The sequence below is a fragment of the Polypterus senegalus genome, chromosome 12, assembly GCF_016835505.1.
Source record: "Polypterus senegalus isolate Bchr_013 chromosome 12, ASM1683550v1, whole genome shotgun sequence".
NCBI classification, from domain to species: Eukaryota; Metazoa; Chordata; class Cladistia; order Polypteriformes; family Polypteridae; genus Polypterus; species Polypterus senegalus.
This window is the reverse complement of record NC_053165.1, coordinates 142,946,221-142,962,521: the sequence shown is the minus strand read 5'-3', so window position 1 is coordinate 142,962,521 and position 16,301 is coordinate 142,946,221. Positions and strand designations below refer to the sequence as shown.

Sequence of the window (16,301 nt, the reverse complement as noted above, 5' to 3'; positions counted from 1 at the left end):
TAGTGGGAGAGGGGGCTTATTCCTTCTTTAGCGTATAAAATAACGTCATGAAATGTCCAGAAATTGTCCCGGACAACAAGTAACACGAGGCAGGACAGGATCCAACTTAAAAAGCTATTTCTTCCGCAAACTAAAAAAATCCCTCTAAAAACACACATGGATGAACACCTTTCCAGACAAGAGTACGATGAAAACGGTTTCTTTTAACTAAATGAAGCCAACCCGAACAACCGGACGTACAAGGCAGGATAAAATTAAAAAGACTAAACGGGACTAACTAATATAGGACCTACCCAATCAACAATCCTAACCTTAAAAAACAATGGGGAAGGCAGCAACAGGCAAATAGCACGCCTAAGCTTAAGATAGTAGAAGAGGGGTGTTTTTCTGTCTACTGTGGCGGTCACGTGTTTCCGCTTACTGTGGAGCTCAACACCTTACAGTGGCTGCAGCCAGATGCTCTTGCCTCATCTGACTCCTCTCGATGCGGAGTCTGAGCCCCTCCCGGATGACTGAGCTTCTCACCCTATCTTTAAGGGAAAGCCCAGACACCCTGCGGAGGAAACACAGTTCAGATTTAGATACTAAATTTGTACAGTTCTTTGAGAAATTCATAAAATTAATCCGTGGAAGGATAGCAGGAAATAAGAATGGCCTTGTCTTTAAAACAGTCAAATATGTAAGAGTGAGTTTTACATTTACTGCCCTCAGCGCATATGTACGGAAGCGTATTAGGGCCACGGTGAAAAAAAAAAAATACGGATTCCTTGAAATGAACTTCAGTAGTTTTGACACAAGCTCTCCCTCTGCTGGTGAAAGCAAAGAAGTGCACTGATTTACTTTGTAGTTCACCACGTCTAAAACAACTTTTCTTGCAAATGGAAATTACCGCGAATGATCCTTGGATAAATAGATGAGGAAGATGGATGGATGGATGGATGGGTAGATGGCTGTTTGCAGGGTCTGAAGAGGGGTCGTGCACACCGATACACCATACCAGCTTTCCCCAGTTCAAGCACTGGATGTATGCCTACAATATCTGCTCAGTTCTTGTCACTTCATTGCCTGCTGCACGAGCTCAATATTGTCTCACTGAGGCCCACATTTTCTTTGTCAATCACGTCGGAACAGGCAGGTTTTCCTTAGAGTGAAAGAATATTTACGATCATAAGTGTGATTTTTTTCCGGTTTTGTGGTATAGCTATCTATAGAGCAGGTATAGGATTAAGACAAACAGGGAAGACATGAGGCACACATCCAGTCTCCTTTTAAAATGGCTGAATCTCATAAAAGTACTTTTTGCTTTTTTCTTCTTAAAATTAAGGAAGATTATTAGTGCCAAAATTAAATGCAAATCTAACATGTTAGCACTGTAATAAATGTAAATGTAATAAATATGCACATGGGTGGTTTAATTTTGTTTTTGATCGTGACATAATTAAAAATGTATGGTTGTGCATTGCACTCCCATGCTCTGTTCATATTGATAGCCCACAATAGCCTCTGGGGAACCCCCCTCTTTCCCCTTTGAATTGGCCACGTTCAATTCCCAAAAGTGGAAACCCCCTCACTCTCTTTGAATTGTTAGTTCTCAACAACTAAAAAAAAAGTGGGGCTAAAACCTTGATAAAATCATATCCTAGAGACAACTACATAAATTGCCTGTGCCATGGGCCAGTTCCATGTTTTTGACCTGCAACATGTAGATATACACTAGGCAACCACCTGTGTCACCTACTGTATGTGAGGCACTGTATGTGTGTGCCATCGGCCAGACCTTCCACCATCATCATAGACTGGTTGGATATTTCCTGAGTCAAGGTTGATCAACTAATGTTAATGAATATACCACGCAGTTGGGAACAATAGTTGAAAAAGAATAAAGAACACAGACATCAAACACAATAAACAGGACTTCATGTACCTGAGAAAAGAAAATGATCAATCAGTCCTTACAATTCAGGGCAACAATGGGGAAGGAAGATGATAACATTTGTCCCAGGCCCTGGACTGGTGGGAAGCCCAGGATGATCTGAGCACAATGAGCTGGTATGGGGCGAATAGATGGTATGTGCACAATGGGCTGATGGGTGGCCCAGGACATTCTGTGCACAATGGGCAGATGGGGGGTCCAGGACAGTCCAATACACAAATTCACTGTTTTCGTAACAGCACCATTAGTAACACTATTTGGAGATTTAATGTCATATGAAGTCCCAAAAGAAGATACATTATGCCAGCTTTAAAAATGAATGGACCCTTCTTGAATTGCTTAATGCCATCCATGGTATGAAGCTTCACTGCACTTACCCAAATATGTGTGTGTTGCACTGTGTATTTTATGCACATTACACTGCAGTGAGGGGACAGCATGTCCATCCATCCATCCATTATCCAACCCGCTATATCCTAACACAGGGTCACGGGGGTCTGCTGGAGCCAATCCCAGCCAACACAGGGAACAAGGCAGGAACAAACCCTGGGCAGGGTGCCAGCACACCGCAGGGACAGCATGTTATTTTAGTAAAATGAAATTGATTAAAAATGACTTCTGCTTAACATTGTACCATGAAAGACTGAATGGTCATGTAATCCTTGTCTTTATCTTGGGAGCTTGAGAGTCAAGTAAATTTTGCAGACATCACTAATGTCATTGCAAATAAGAAAAGTCAGAAGTGAATCAAGTAGAAATTATGCACTAATGTACACTACCTTTGCTTTACATAATGTTAAAAGGATAATTTGTTGTACAGTATTTGGTTTGCAGTGTTACTAAATCATTTGCATTTGGTTTGAAATGTAAAGTAAAAATATGCAAGCTAGTAAATTTATGCATATGTGTTGAAATGTTCCAAGATACGTATTTGTAATGTTCTGCTACTAACAGTTTTGAAAAAAGGTTGATTCATCATTTGGTTGAGGCTCAGGACAGACAGAATAGGACAGTTCTGCATTGGGCCCTGATATCTGTAATGGCGCCCCTGCTCATGACCAGATTACAATCAGTTGCAAACAACAAGTACCACCTGGGCATCTCCAGTCCATCTGTTGCCAATGCTGAAGCACAACATTGTTTTCCTTTATGTCCTGTTCTCTTTTTTTTTTTTTTTTAGACGCTGTTTGTAAAATGAAGAATGACAAAGGCTTTTGTCAAGGTTTCTATTACGTATTTCATTATGACTGGTCAAAGAGGACATGCGACGGGTTCTTCTACACAGGCTGTGGTGGAAATGGCAACAGATTTGAAACCAAAGAAATGTGCAACAGGACATGTGGCCACCTTGTTGGTAAGCACGAAGACAGAAAGCTTGAGGGCTTCATGAATGATGTGGGGTGAGGGATGGCTCCTATAGTTCAGAAAACTTGTCACTTGACCCCAAAGGGGAGATGATTCATAGTAGGTGCTGGAAGAAACCTATTTTGATATCAGGCTCTGAAGGTCTTAACAGAGAAGCCAATACAATAGGCTCCTGTTAGTTTATTGTCTTGATTGATTGTATTTAACTGGGTGTAAATGGAGAGCACATTCCAGGTATATACAGCTGGGAATCCTGGAATAGTGACAAGTACTTCCAAATGTATTAAAAAGGTGTATTTATATAAACAACACACAAAATGGAGGGTCACACAAGGGATAACAGAAAGAACAAAGGAAACAAAATGACCAATCAAATCTCGTCAACGCTTTGGGTCTTCTTTCACCACTATAAAAATCCCATTTTACCAGTTTGATAGACTTTCCAGAGCTCTGTCCCTTTATTTTAATTTGTTCATGTTCTTATTTTTATATGATTATTTTGTGATGTTTTTTTCATTGTTAGAGCCCGTTTATATCTAAGCATTTTTTTAGCACCCTAGCCCTGAATGCTCCTAAACCACTGGAAAAGTTAGTTGCCATTTTTTTTCAATGGCACTATTCACGCCTTTAGCAGAGAGTGATTTAGAAAACTCCTGCATGCTGCAGCTTTCAAGCTTTTTTAGATAGACACTTGCTCCATTGAGATCAATGGTAATGTTCATAAAACACTGGCAAAAAAAATAATAATAAATAAATAAAAGTGTATGTTTGCAGAATTTTTACAGGAAATCTCTGTTTCTTCCAGGATAAAGAAGGAGTGAAAAACTCATAGAAATGAGAAAAATAAAAACATAAGTTAAAAAATGCCATTGTCATCGTATACAAGAATGCTTCAGTCATCTAGTGACAGCTGTTGACGGGCAGGTCCGGTGCACACGTAGCTTGCAATCAAGTGACAATAACTTAACAAAGTTATAAGTATACATTTAGTTTTAATCAAGTTAAAGTTTACTATAGATATTTAAACATATACTATAGGCAGAGTAGTAGCGCAGAGCTGTCATTCCTGCCTCAAAAAACCAACTGTATGGGACATGCCTGTTCTCCCCATGCATTTCTGGATTAATCACAATTAATGTGCGTGTTCAACTAAGTATGATTACCTGTTTTAACACTGAAAACTAGATATGTGTCAGTAATACTTCTCAATTTAAAAAACACATTGATTCCTTCATGTGCTGTTAAGTAAATAACATCCTTCCCATTTTATCTATCCATTATCTGAGCCCCCATTTATGAAGACTGGTCATTGTGCCACCAGATCACAGTGTTTCAAAATCAAATAACTGAATTACAACTAATGTTTAATCATTGTAGGATTAAAGTTGGACAGTTTAACTTCTGTGGCAGAGCGATGGGCATTAAGCAAACTCCTGTCAATCATGGAGAATCCACTGCATCCACTGAACAGGATCATCTCCAGGTAGAGGAGTAGCTTCAGTGACAGACTTTTGTCACCGTCCTGCTCCACTGACAGACTGAGGAGATCGTTCCTCCCCCATACTATGCGACTCTTCAATTCCACCCGGGGGAGTAAATGCGAACATTAATTTTATTTTAATTCTTTTCATTTTTATTACTATTTAATTTAATATTGTTTATTTGTATCAGTATACTGCTGCTGGATTATGTGAATTTCCCCTTGGGATTAATAAAGTATCTATCTATCTATCTATCTAAACAGATGCTTTATTTATAGGTTTCTGCTATTGGATTGCATGCAACACATCCTTTCTGTTTAACAGTGAAATTGAGTCCTGAAAAGGATTGGCACGCCATCATTCACACTCCTCTAAATGACCCTAAACTGGGAGGATTAAATGTACCCCTCAGTTCATTCAGGATTAAATGTATATGCATACAGCATATGTTCGATTCTTTGTAGTTGATAACATGCCATGCTTAATTCCTTCTTCACTAGCTGTCACTACAAAACTGGATTGTCAGCTTGCATGCTACACCAACAGCAGCAGGCATTTTTATAACAAAAATAACACAATGATATCTTTTTTTTCACATATTACTACTTGTGGGCTTATGTGTTAATCGACACCCATGTGTTATCTTGGAAAATTTCAGCATGCTGCCTGCTTCAGAGAGAGTCGAGAAATGTCTGTCTTTTTTAGTTTTGCCTTTTAATTTTTTTGGCCTATGTTCTTTTCAGGGTGGCGCAGTGGGTAGAGCTGCTGCCTCGCAGTTAGGAGACCCGGGTTCGCTTCCTGGGTCCTCCCTGTGTGGAGTTTGCATGTTCTCCCCGTGTCTGCGTGGGTTTCCTCTGGGTGCTCCGATTTCCTCCCACAGTCCAAAGACATACAGGTTAGGTGCATTGGCGATCCTAAATTGTCCCCAGTGGGTGTGTGTGTGCACACCCTGCGGTGGGCTGACGCCCTACCCGGGGTTTGTTTCCTGCCTTGTGCCCTGTGTTGGCTGGAATTGGCTCCAGCAGACCCCCGTGACCCTGTAGTTGGGATATAGCGGGTTGGATAATGGATGGATGTTCTTTTCTGACTTATAAATCCTTTTGTTCAACTATGAACTATGTGATGATACTTAAACCCACCCTACAATGAAAGTGTCTGTTCAACCAGTTGATCCACCTCGTCAGAATGCCTGTTGTATTCAATTACTTTCAAATGTCAATTTTCGTCTCACTTGGACTTTCTGTATTTGGGGATTTCATTTCTGATGTTACCCTTTACTTTAATTTTTGTTATAATGGTGTTGTTCTTCATTACTATCTTATTTTGATCTTTTTACTCGACACAATGTCAATCATGCATCATCATTTTCCCATTCACATTGCTGAGGGATAAACAATTAAAGATGTCACTGGGATTTCCCACCTAAATATGGTGGTGCTCAACAAGTTCCGTATCCCTCAGTGGATATTCTCTACGTCTTGTAGTCTTAGCGATAGTTAGCTTAATTTCCATGTAGACCTAGTGTATGGAATTCTTGTTTAGATTTTAACCTTGCCCCTGTGCTCAAATTATGATTTTTTTTGCCCTGATCTCTTCGTTCTCCTGTTTTTTTTTACTCACTCTGGCCTTGTCCTTTATTTCTGCTAATATCTCCTGGTTTATTTCCCCCTCAGAGGGATTTCTGTGTGAGTCTTTAACACTGTCTTCGTCCTCATACAATGTATGCAACTTTAATTCAGTTTAGTTTATTCTTCTCTGGTACTCGTCACCATGTACATGCTGAAATTATTCTAACTGTACTGTATTATATTTTTAAAGTACATAACCTTATTCTATTTCCATTTACAAACAAACAAAGAAAAAACAAACTGACTAGTTAAATATAAAAAAGTTAAGCTCCCTTAACAACTGTGACATGGCCAATTAACAGTAGAGAAGAACAAAACCCTCCATTGATTTATAGTATACTATCGACTGGGAGCCCATTCGAATCGGGCTACAAATTCAACGTTTGTGAAACCCATACTTTCTCTGCAAAGAATTATTTGTTAAGTCATTGAAATGATTTTGTTATCATGGTACTGATTTGTGGTTAAAAGAGACCTTTTCGGCCGCCGCAAGGCACGGGCTGCTCGATTTCTTTCAATCCCTGCTGCATTTGCGGCTGCTCGAGCTTCTTCAGTCGCTTGTGCACGGCCGGCACGATGTCTGTCAGCGTTAGTAGCATTCTGTAGCGCATGTTCTTCATCTATCCTTTGTGTCCGATTTGCACGATTTCTTTCAGCGTTAGTAGTATTTGAAGCCGTACGCTGCTCATCCGTTCGTTGAAGTGATGGGTCGTTCTTGAACAAATCTTTAATGTGACTCGGGAAGAACGAGTCGTCTCGTGGGAGTGATTCGTTCAGTCGCGCATGCGCATTTGCGCAACATCCTATAGTTTCTGTATTGGAATTGATTCACCTGTTTCGAGTCTTCGGGTTTTTCGAGTCGTTCGTTCATCACGTGACAGCCCCATAAGCTTAACCTATGCAGTCTGATCCGGAAACAGAATTGATTAGTTCATCTCTCGAGTCTTCGGGTTCGAGTCGTTCGTTCATCACGTGACAGCCCCATAAGCTTAACCTATGCAGTATGAGCCGGAAAGAGAATTGAACGAAATGACTCGAAAAATGATTCGTTCATTTTGCTGAACGAGACTCAATGATCCGAACTTCCCATCACTGTGAGAGGGATCTGGCTGCAGCCAGGTGCTCTTGATCACTGTGCTCATTGTGTACGTGAGGTCATATTAGCAAGTCTACGTTCTGCGTCAGTCATGTGACTTCCTTTCCTCCGCATCCATCCCGCGGCCGCTGCTCTTGTGGCTGCTCGAGGCATTGCTGCGAACACCATAAATACAGATAGTATCACATTATCTATAAGGATAGAACACTGAAAAAGAGAACTGGTGGCACCAGTAGGATGATAACTACCTCAGGACTTCCTTTGGAATTTTCTTTAGGTCTTAGGATCAAATGTGTTTCTGCAGTTCCTTTTTTCTGAATGGATCAACCCAGAAATTGGATACACAAAACACATAGTTGCTGAAAAGCCCTACAGCTCCAACCGTAATAAAAATGTAAGACATTTAAAATTTGATGCACATTTCCTACTGGATAATTCTTCCTAAACTTCTTTGTTGTTAACAGATGCTCCAAAAGATGAAGAGGATGAAGAGAATAAAAAAAATGGTATGAATGACTTGTGTTACTACACTCTGGGGCTTCTTGTGAGGTGCATTCTGCTGCCATCTGAGGTCTGCCCTGCCATCAATGCGTGAGAAGGTTGGGAATTGAAATCCAGGGTTATCTCTGTACACAAGTAAAGACCCTGTAGCATTAAATGCCTCTTTTCTGTAATTTTCACTTATATACTTTGTGTATATAATCTTAGTGCGTCAGGGGAAGTTGTGTAGTTTGACAGACTCAATTCAACACCTCACCCTGACCAAACCAAACAAATTGGATTTTATCTTAAATCACAGGGGTGGGTGCTGTGTATGTGAGGACTGATAGCCAATAAGTTCACATTCTCAAGTACATGTTTTGGTTCTTGCAAACAAAAGAAAGGCTCGTCTCATATTTTTACATACCAGAATAGGAATGGAAAAAAAAAGAGAAATAAGGAGAGAGATTGCAGTTGAACTTGCCATACTTGTAAAGCATTCATACAACACCAGCTTCTTCAAGCAAGACATTATTGGCTGCCAAAAACAAAAGGTGCAAGCTCACAGTACTTTGCAAATCTGAAACTGCATGGAACAGTTGTCAAAACACAGTCACATAACTTGACATGCCCTGCAATTTTTAGCCATGTAGACTGAAACACTCAGTTGACTAGATTAGTAACTCGGTCATCAAGTCTGACATCCCTCTTGCTATAAGTCATGTAATGTCACATCAGCTTAACCAACAGGGACCTGTCATACTCTATGAGCACTACTGGAAGCACAACATCTTGTTTGCAAGCAGACAGTTGCCCTCAATCGTAATAGAAAGGAGTTAAGCTCACTCTCAGTGTTTTGCTCTCCTTCTCTCCCACCAGAAATCATTCTGCCTCATTCCACACTTTAGAATTCCATAGCCATAGATTACACATGCCTTGTGTTAGTCCCTTGAGGGCATTTTAAATGATGTTAAGAACCATGACATATGTACAGTGGTAGGAGAGGATGCCCAGAGTACAGGGTGCATGTCCTCCACTTATCATTCAAATAACATAAGGAGTTTTTGGTTTTATGCCATTCTGATTCTATTTAATGAGTGCCCCATTTTAGGCTGTGATGATGACCTGTGGTTTTTCTGAGTAGATTGTGCCACAGCCTCGGGTTACTATAACTATTGCTTTTAGATTTTTTAATCGGTGTTCATTATTTCATTCTAATTCAAAGTGATGTAAGCTTTATTTTAAAGGGTAGTCACTCAGCATTGTACTGTGATGCCCAGAGTGGTAGTTGTTGTATAAAATAAACTGGTGGACATCATTCAGAGGATTCACACCTGTTTTGAAAGTTTTCTCCTGGTTACTCATTTTCTGTTTACGTCTTGCAGACTTAGTCCTTTACATCGTGCTATAACTAAGTGGTGTGTTTATAATCATAGCTGTCATTGTTTTTACTGTCAAAGCCAAATAAGACAACAACTAAGTGCTCATTTAGCTGCCTTGCCGATGCTGCTTCTTAGATGTTTACTCAGACACAGTAACATTTAAAAGTCTTCTGTTTATTTTTCTTTTTTTGATTTGTGGCTTTTAGGCTACTATAGTCTATGCTGTTATCTCCAGAAATGACAGAGGATAAAGCTGGCACACACTTGAGGAGTACAAATTGCTACTTTAGCAGGAGTGGCAAATATGAGAAAGGGCATGACATCAGACTGTAGCGGCAATTTTGACTCATCCTTTTATGTGGCCAAAGTGTCAGCCGTCTGTCACCATGGTCTTAAAATAGGGTCTTGTCCTCCAGGAAAATAAGGCAGGAGGGAAAAGGCAGTGCTTTAGCACCCCGTCTTGCAGTAAAAGATCCACATGCTGGATACCATTATCTGGCATCAGATGTGTACATGAAGCATTATGTGCGAAAGAAAAGGTGTTGACTTTTTTAACATATTTGAACAGGCAAATTTGAGCAAATAGTGCCTACAGATAAAGGTGATATATTTGAATAAAAACACAAGGAACAATGGTCTGTTCAATAATTTATTTAGCAAAAATGCCAGTAGATATAATAGTCTACTGGGGGAAAAGTAAGTGAGTTTTGACCTCAGAAGCTGGTATTGTTCCCTTTAGCAGAAATGACCTCTTGTAGGTGTTTTGCACCAAATCTTTCACAACATTTTATTCTCTCTTTTCATAGCTTGCAACATGAACTTAGACGAAGGATATGGAGACGGCTACTTTTTTCGTGTTTATTACAATAAAACTTTGGACAACTGCCAGCCTTTCTCATACCGAGGAAGTGGGGGCAACTTAAACAAATTCATCACCGACAAGATGTGCATGAGAAACTGTTCTTCCAAAGGATATGAAGTGTACCCCGAGTCAGGTGAGCAAAGAGAAGCTAGTAATGTGGAAACGTGGAGGTGCATGTGATTTAAAAGTGAATAAAGTCATGCTAATAATATGTTGATACCAAGTATTTGTTGAAAGCAAATGAGCCCAAAATGAGTTCTGTTTCAGACTTGTCCTAATTCAACACATACATCCATCACATACAGTGCCAGGCAAACACCTGAACACACCTGAATTAATGTATGTGTTTCATGACCTTAAATAAATTAGTTTCTAAGAAATATTTAAGAAATCAAGTTGATGTCCATGCATTCGTTTCCTTCTAAAGAAAAAAATACAAACTTTAAAAAAATGGTTTTGTAAATTCACCTCAGCTCATCAAGTGCACTTTGAAATTCAGTGAAATTTGTAGTTGCAAACTACAAACTACAATCATTTTAACCAAATAATTACTTATTGTGTTTCTTTAAAATTTAATTTGTGCAGCTAATTCCTTGTTAATGCATATGAGCCAACTGGGTGAGTTATGACATTACAACATACTGTAGCTATAAATATGGTAGAAAGCCATTGTTTGGTTGAAGTAGCCCATAAATTGACACAAATGGCTCAGCTTAGCAAAGAGATACAACAATCGATCATTACTTTACACGAGTAAGTAAGAATTTCACTTCATCTGTACACAAGACAATAATGACCCTCTGAACCTGTCAACTTTATGAAGTAAAGGTCAATTAATCCAGATAATTTTAAGAACTCTGGAAGCTTCTTCAATTTCAATTGCACAAGCCACCAAGCAAGAACGTAAAATAGACTCTCAAGAACACAACCTCAGGAAAAGCAGACCAAGAGCTATAGTGCATCCGGAAAGTATTCACAGCGCATCACTTTTTCCACATTTTATGTCACAGCCTTATTTCAAAATGGATTAAATTCATTTTTTTCCTCAGAATTCTACACACAACACCCCATAATGACAACGTGAAAAAAGTTTACTTGAGGTTTTGCAAATTTATTAAAAATAAAAAAATTGAGAAAGCACATGTACATAAGTATTCACAGCCTTTGCCATGAAGCTCCAAATTGAGCTCAGGTGCATCCTGTTTCCCCTGATCATCCTTGAGATGTTTCTGCAGCTTAATTTGAGTCCACCTGTGGTAAATTCAGTTGATGTGACATGATATGGAAAGGCACACACCTGTCTATAGAAGGTCCCACAGTTGACAGTTCATGTCAGAGCACAAACCAAGCATGAAGTCAAAGGAATTGTCTGTAGACCTCCGAGACAGGATTGTCTCGAGGCACAAATCTGGGGAAGGTAACAGAAAAATTTCTGCTGCTTTGAAGGTCCCAATTAGCACAGTAGCCTCCATCATCCGTAAGTGAAAGATGTCTGAAACCACCAGGACTCTTCCTAGAGCTGGGCAGCCATCTAAACTGAGCGATCGGGGGAGAAGGGCCTTAGTCAGGGAGGTGACCAAGAACCTGATGGTCACTCTGTCAGAGCTCCAGAGGTCCTCTGTGGAGAGAGGAGAACCTTCCAGAAGGACAACCATCTCTGCAGCAATCCACCAATCAGGCCTGTATGGTAGAGTGGCCAGACAAAGCCACTCCTTAGTAAAAGGCACATGGCAGCCCACCTGGAGTTTGCCAAAAAGCACCTGAAGGACTCTCAGACCATGAGAAACAAAATTCTCTGATCTAATGAGACAAAGATTGATCTCTTTGGTGTGAATGCCAGGCGTCACATTTGGAGGAAACCAGGCATCGCTCATCACCAGGCCAATACCATCCCTACAGTGAAGCATGGTGGTGGCAGCATCATGCTGTGGGGAAAGTCTAAGTAAATGATGTTATGCGCTTTGCTTTTATCAACTATTGCACGTTCCTATTAAAAAAATATAAATAAAAAATTGGCTTGGCACAATCTTCCTCTCATAAATCCAAGCTAGCTGTTACTTAGTATATTATTTTCTAACTGGCCGACGCCTGCCGTAGCATACGGCGGTGTAAGAATAGGAACAGAAAACAGTGAGAAAGGAATTCAGAAATCAAGAAGAAAGAAATACTTCTTGAAAGACGCAGTTGTGAAGAGGCGTTTTGCTGGAGACGATTTGTGTCAAGAAATAACCCACTGATAGGAACAGGCAGTTGCTGGATCCCGGAATAGAGATGACGTTGTACAAAAACCCGTCGACAGACAAGATACTGTTGTTCATTTTATAATAAAGGCTTAGGAAACAACCGTCGCAGAAAGAAAGAAAATACCAAGGAGCGAAACCAATGCCCAAGGTCGAGAGCATAGACATATATAGATAGATGCCGCATTCACTGTGTTGCCCAGTCGTCACGATACGTCAGCGCGTCCACCCTATTGCGAATGGCAAAAGTGCCATTTAAACTAATACAGGTAGACATAGAAAACTGGGTTTTCTGATGAAAAACAATAACATTTAAAACAGTATCATTTACATACAACAGATTTTGGCGAATCGTTTACATGCAATTATTTATATCCATTTATACACTAATAATGGCAATTATTAAATAATAATAATATTATTATTATTATTATTAAATAATTCCTCCCATATAAGTAACATTTCTCGGACTGCCTTCTTCCATCTCCGAAACATTTCTAGACTTAGTCCTGTTCTTACGCAACACAGTACTGAAGTATTGGTTAATGCCTGAGTCACCTCATGTATAGATTATTGTAATGCTATTCTAACTGGCATCCCACAAAAACTTATCCATCACTTACAACTACTTCAAACTTCTGCTACTATGATAATAACCTGCTGTTCTAAATCCACTGAACATATTACACATATTCTCTCTCAACTTCACAGGCTCCCTGTGAAGTTGTGAATAGGTGTTTTGCTGGAGACGACAGTTGCCGGATCCCAGAATAGAGATGATGTTGTACAAAAACCCGTTGACAGAGATGATACTGTCGTTCATTTTATGACAAAGGCTTGGGGAACAACCATCGCAGTATAACAAAAATAGCAAGGTGTATGGGAGGCCACAGACAGCGTGGGGAAGGGTTTGGAAGAGGACGAATAGGAATCGAAAATGCCGTGTTGGCTGTGTGTGGGCGGGACCGGTTTTGAAGAGGAGCTGCAGGCAGCGTGGGAAAGGGTTTGGAAGAGGACAATTAGGAATCGAGAAATGTCATGTCGGCTGCGTGTGGGTGGGACTGGTTTTGAAGTGGAAGCAGGACGAACCAGAAGAGAAATATATATGAGATGTATTAGTTTCCATAATTTTGCATGATACAGAAGTAAGATTATTGATCCGTAAGTGCCAAAGCACCATTGCATTATATGAGATGAGATCACACATTCACAGCTGCAACTCTGTCTGTTCCCCTTAGACAGAACAAAGCACTGAGCTGAAGCAAATGTCTTTCTGCTGAATTTGTAATTCTTGTAAGTCACACATAAGAAGTATCATCCCAATAACATTCTGCTACTGATGGACATTTTCAAGGCGGTATGTTTACAACAGGGGAAAATGAAACAGGGAAGTATTTCCTCATAAGAGAGACAGTGGTGACTCAGCCCACAAGGCCTTACCCTGTATGGTCCATGTATGGTCACTGTATGGTCACTTAGTCATGTGCTCACTTAGGAGCATTTATAGGTGATAGCTAAGCTTGAAGTGCTTTACATTACTTCATAAATAAGTTGGAATGAACCAGCATCTTATCATCTGTCTTTTCACGATTCTTCCTTTAGATAAAGTTTGCTCCATGAAGGTGGACCCTGGATTTTGTCAAGGTCGCTATTTATTATTTTATTATAATTCAACAAAGAAGGCATGCAAGACTTTTTCCTACACTGGCTGTGGTGGAAATGGAAACAGATTCGTGACAAAGGAAATATGCAATGAGACATGTGGCCAATTCACTGGTAAGCATGAAGACGTTGCATGATTTTACAAGGGTATTTGAACAAGTGGTGGAGAAAGATTTGGGTGCTGTGTCTCTTTAGGTCAACAGTGGAGCAGGTCTCAATGACAAATGTAGCAGGAAGTATGGCAACATCTCTCCCTCTCCGGTGACATTTCTGACAACAGGTAATCCTTCTTAGTAAAGGATTATTCTTTACCCTGATGGGCTTGCCCATTTTTTTTGTGCTCCGAATTGAGTATAGTGGAGAGTTAAGGTCAAAATTTCACATGTTACAGAGAACTAAGTCACAGTAACAATAGCTTTTTCCAATTTGAGAATAGTATCGCTTGTGTGACTATTATAAAGGAGATCTGGTTCATTATTTAATTAATACTAGGGGGCTTTGCCCCCTGCTCGATTCGCTCGCCAACCCTTGTGCTTACACTACACACTAGCCTCTTTACGATTCTGCCGCTTGCGTATGGGGATGTGGATGTACAATTTACTAATTATTTTACACAACAATGAGTATTTAACATATTAAAAATATTAAAATGTAATACTTTGAATGTAAATTATGTTTCATGTTGTGTTAGAGTTATTCATTGCATAATACAATTTTGTTCTGTTTGGCTTTGAAATTAACATACAAAAACTAATTAAACTTACACTTTTACTGTAAAACTTAAGTAAAAACAACTTTTTGAATTCAATTTTCGTCAATATCACATTGAATTGTGATTCTGTGTTTGGACTTTCATCGTGACAATGCCACGTATAACTGCACGTGATTGAATTTTGTTTCTTTCTCTCTCTTAAATAAAACAACTTTTTCAAATGTTTGGCTCTGAGATTTGTAAATTGTCTTTGCAAAAGCTATTCTAATGGGAAACTGTTAAAGTTTTAATATGAATAGCATATCAAGATCTCCTTTGTTGTCTAATGTTATCCCCTGAAGATATACTACATTGCCTTTCTAGGATACATCCTTCTTTCTACAGTAATTCATGCAGAGGAAGACCAGACGGTGTTAATGGTTATGAATATTCTTTGGAATATTGTAAGCTGATGTTTTCATCTTCTGCACAATCACCACCAACTGTTTCAGCATAGTCTATTGATACGCATTTAACCAATTTGCAGTGTAACTAATCATCATTTTTGGCGTTAATTCATTTGACCATCGTTTCTCGCTGCTAGGATTGCCAGTGTACTCATTTTTATTGTTGATAACCCTTTGTGATGAAATTCTAAGAATTGGACATAATACGTCTTCTTTAATTGGGAACTTAAAGTGAGGAAAACGTTAAAATTTATAAGAGCTGAGAGAGCAAGAACTGTGTCTGTCAACAGCATTCACACAAATGAGAGGCGAGTACCACCGTGTGTGTGGTTTTCGATGGTTGAGAGGAGGGTGTGACTTGAAAACATCTCATGGCCAAAGTCTTAACTTGCGGGACTTGAAAAAATTTTCCAAAAAGTCTTGTTTTGTAGCAGGATTATTTTATTATAATAGAGAGATATTAATTAATGACATTTATATAACACTTTACGTAGATAAGGGGGGGGGCACATCAACCAATACCAATGTGCAGCATCCACCTTGATATTGCGACAGCAGTTATTTTTGCATATTTGCATATGCTCAACAAACATTGGTGAAGGGGTGAGAGACATAAGTAGCCAGTCAGAGACAGGGGGTGATTTGGGAGCCAGAATAAGCAAGGCTGTGATGGGCAATTTTATACAAGACATATGGGAATCCACCACATGTTTCAAAAGATGCTTAGAGATCTTTTATGACCACAGAGTCAGGACCTTGATTTTTATATTTCATCTGAAGGCTGTCCCCGTCACTTTACTGAGTTATTGGAATCCACACATAGACCATAGGATAAGTATTCCCTAATAGCCCCAACAACACTTCTGGTACTGTAAACTTGATGGTGCCAAAAAATAGAATGATCTAAAATCTAAAAAGCAACCCAAGCTTTCATAGTTGGCATCCCATCAAAGAACTGGCCTGGCCCAAATAGCTTAGGTTCTGATGGATTTCCCACTCTGAAGTGGAGGTTGT

General features: G+C 39.5%; 1 protein-coding gene across 1 annotated transcript in view; it reads left to right on the top strand.

Moving 5' to 3' along the window:
* The window catches only part of si:dkeyp-73b11.8 (BPTI/Kunitz domain-containing protein), a 32,138-nt gene that overhangs the window by 6,682 nt on the left and 9,155 nt on the right, over positions 1 to 16,301 (top strand). Inside the window, exons 3-6 of the mRNA XM_039773682.1 lie at positions 3,114 to 3,287; positions 7,968 to 8,009; positions 10,172 to 10,360; positions 14,070 to 14,243. Of these exons, the coding sequence (XP_039629616.1) occupies positions 3,114 to 3,287; positions 7,968 to 8,009; positions 10,172 to 10,360; positions 14,070 to 14,243 (579 nt within the window). The remainder of the gene's footprint in view (positions 1 to 3,113; positions 3,288 to 7,967; positions 8,010 to 10,171; positions 10,361 to 14,069; positions 14,244 to 16,301) is intronic.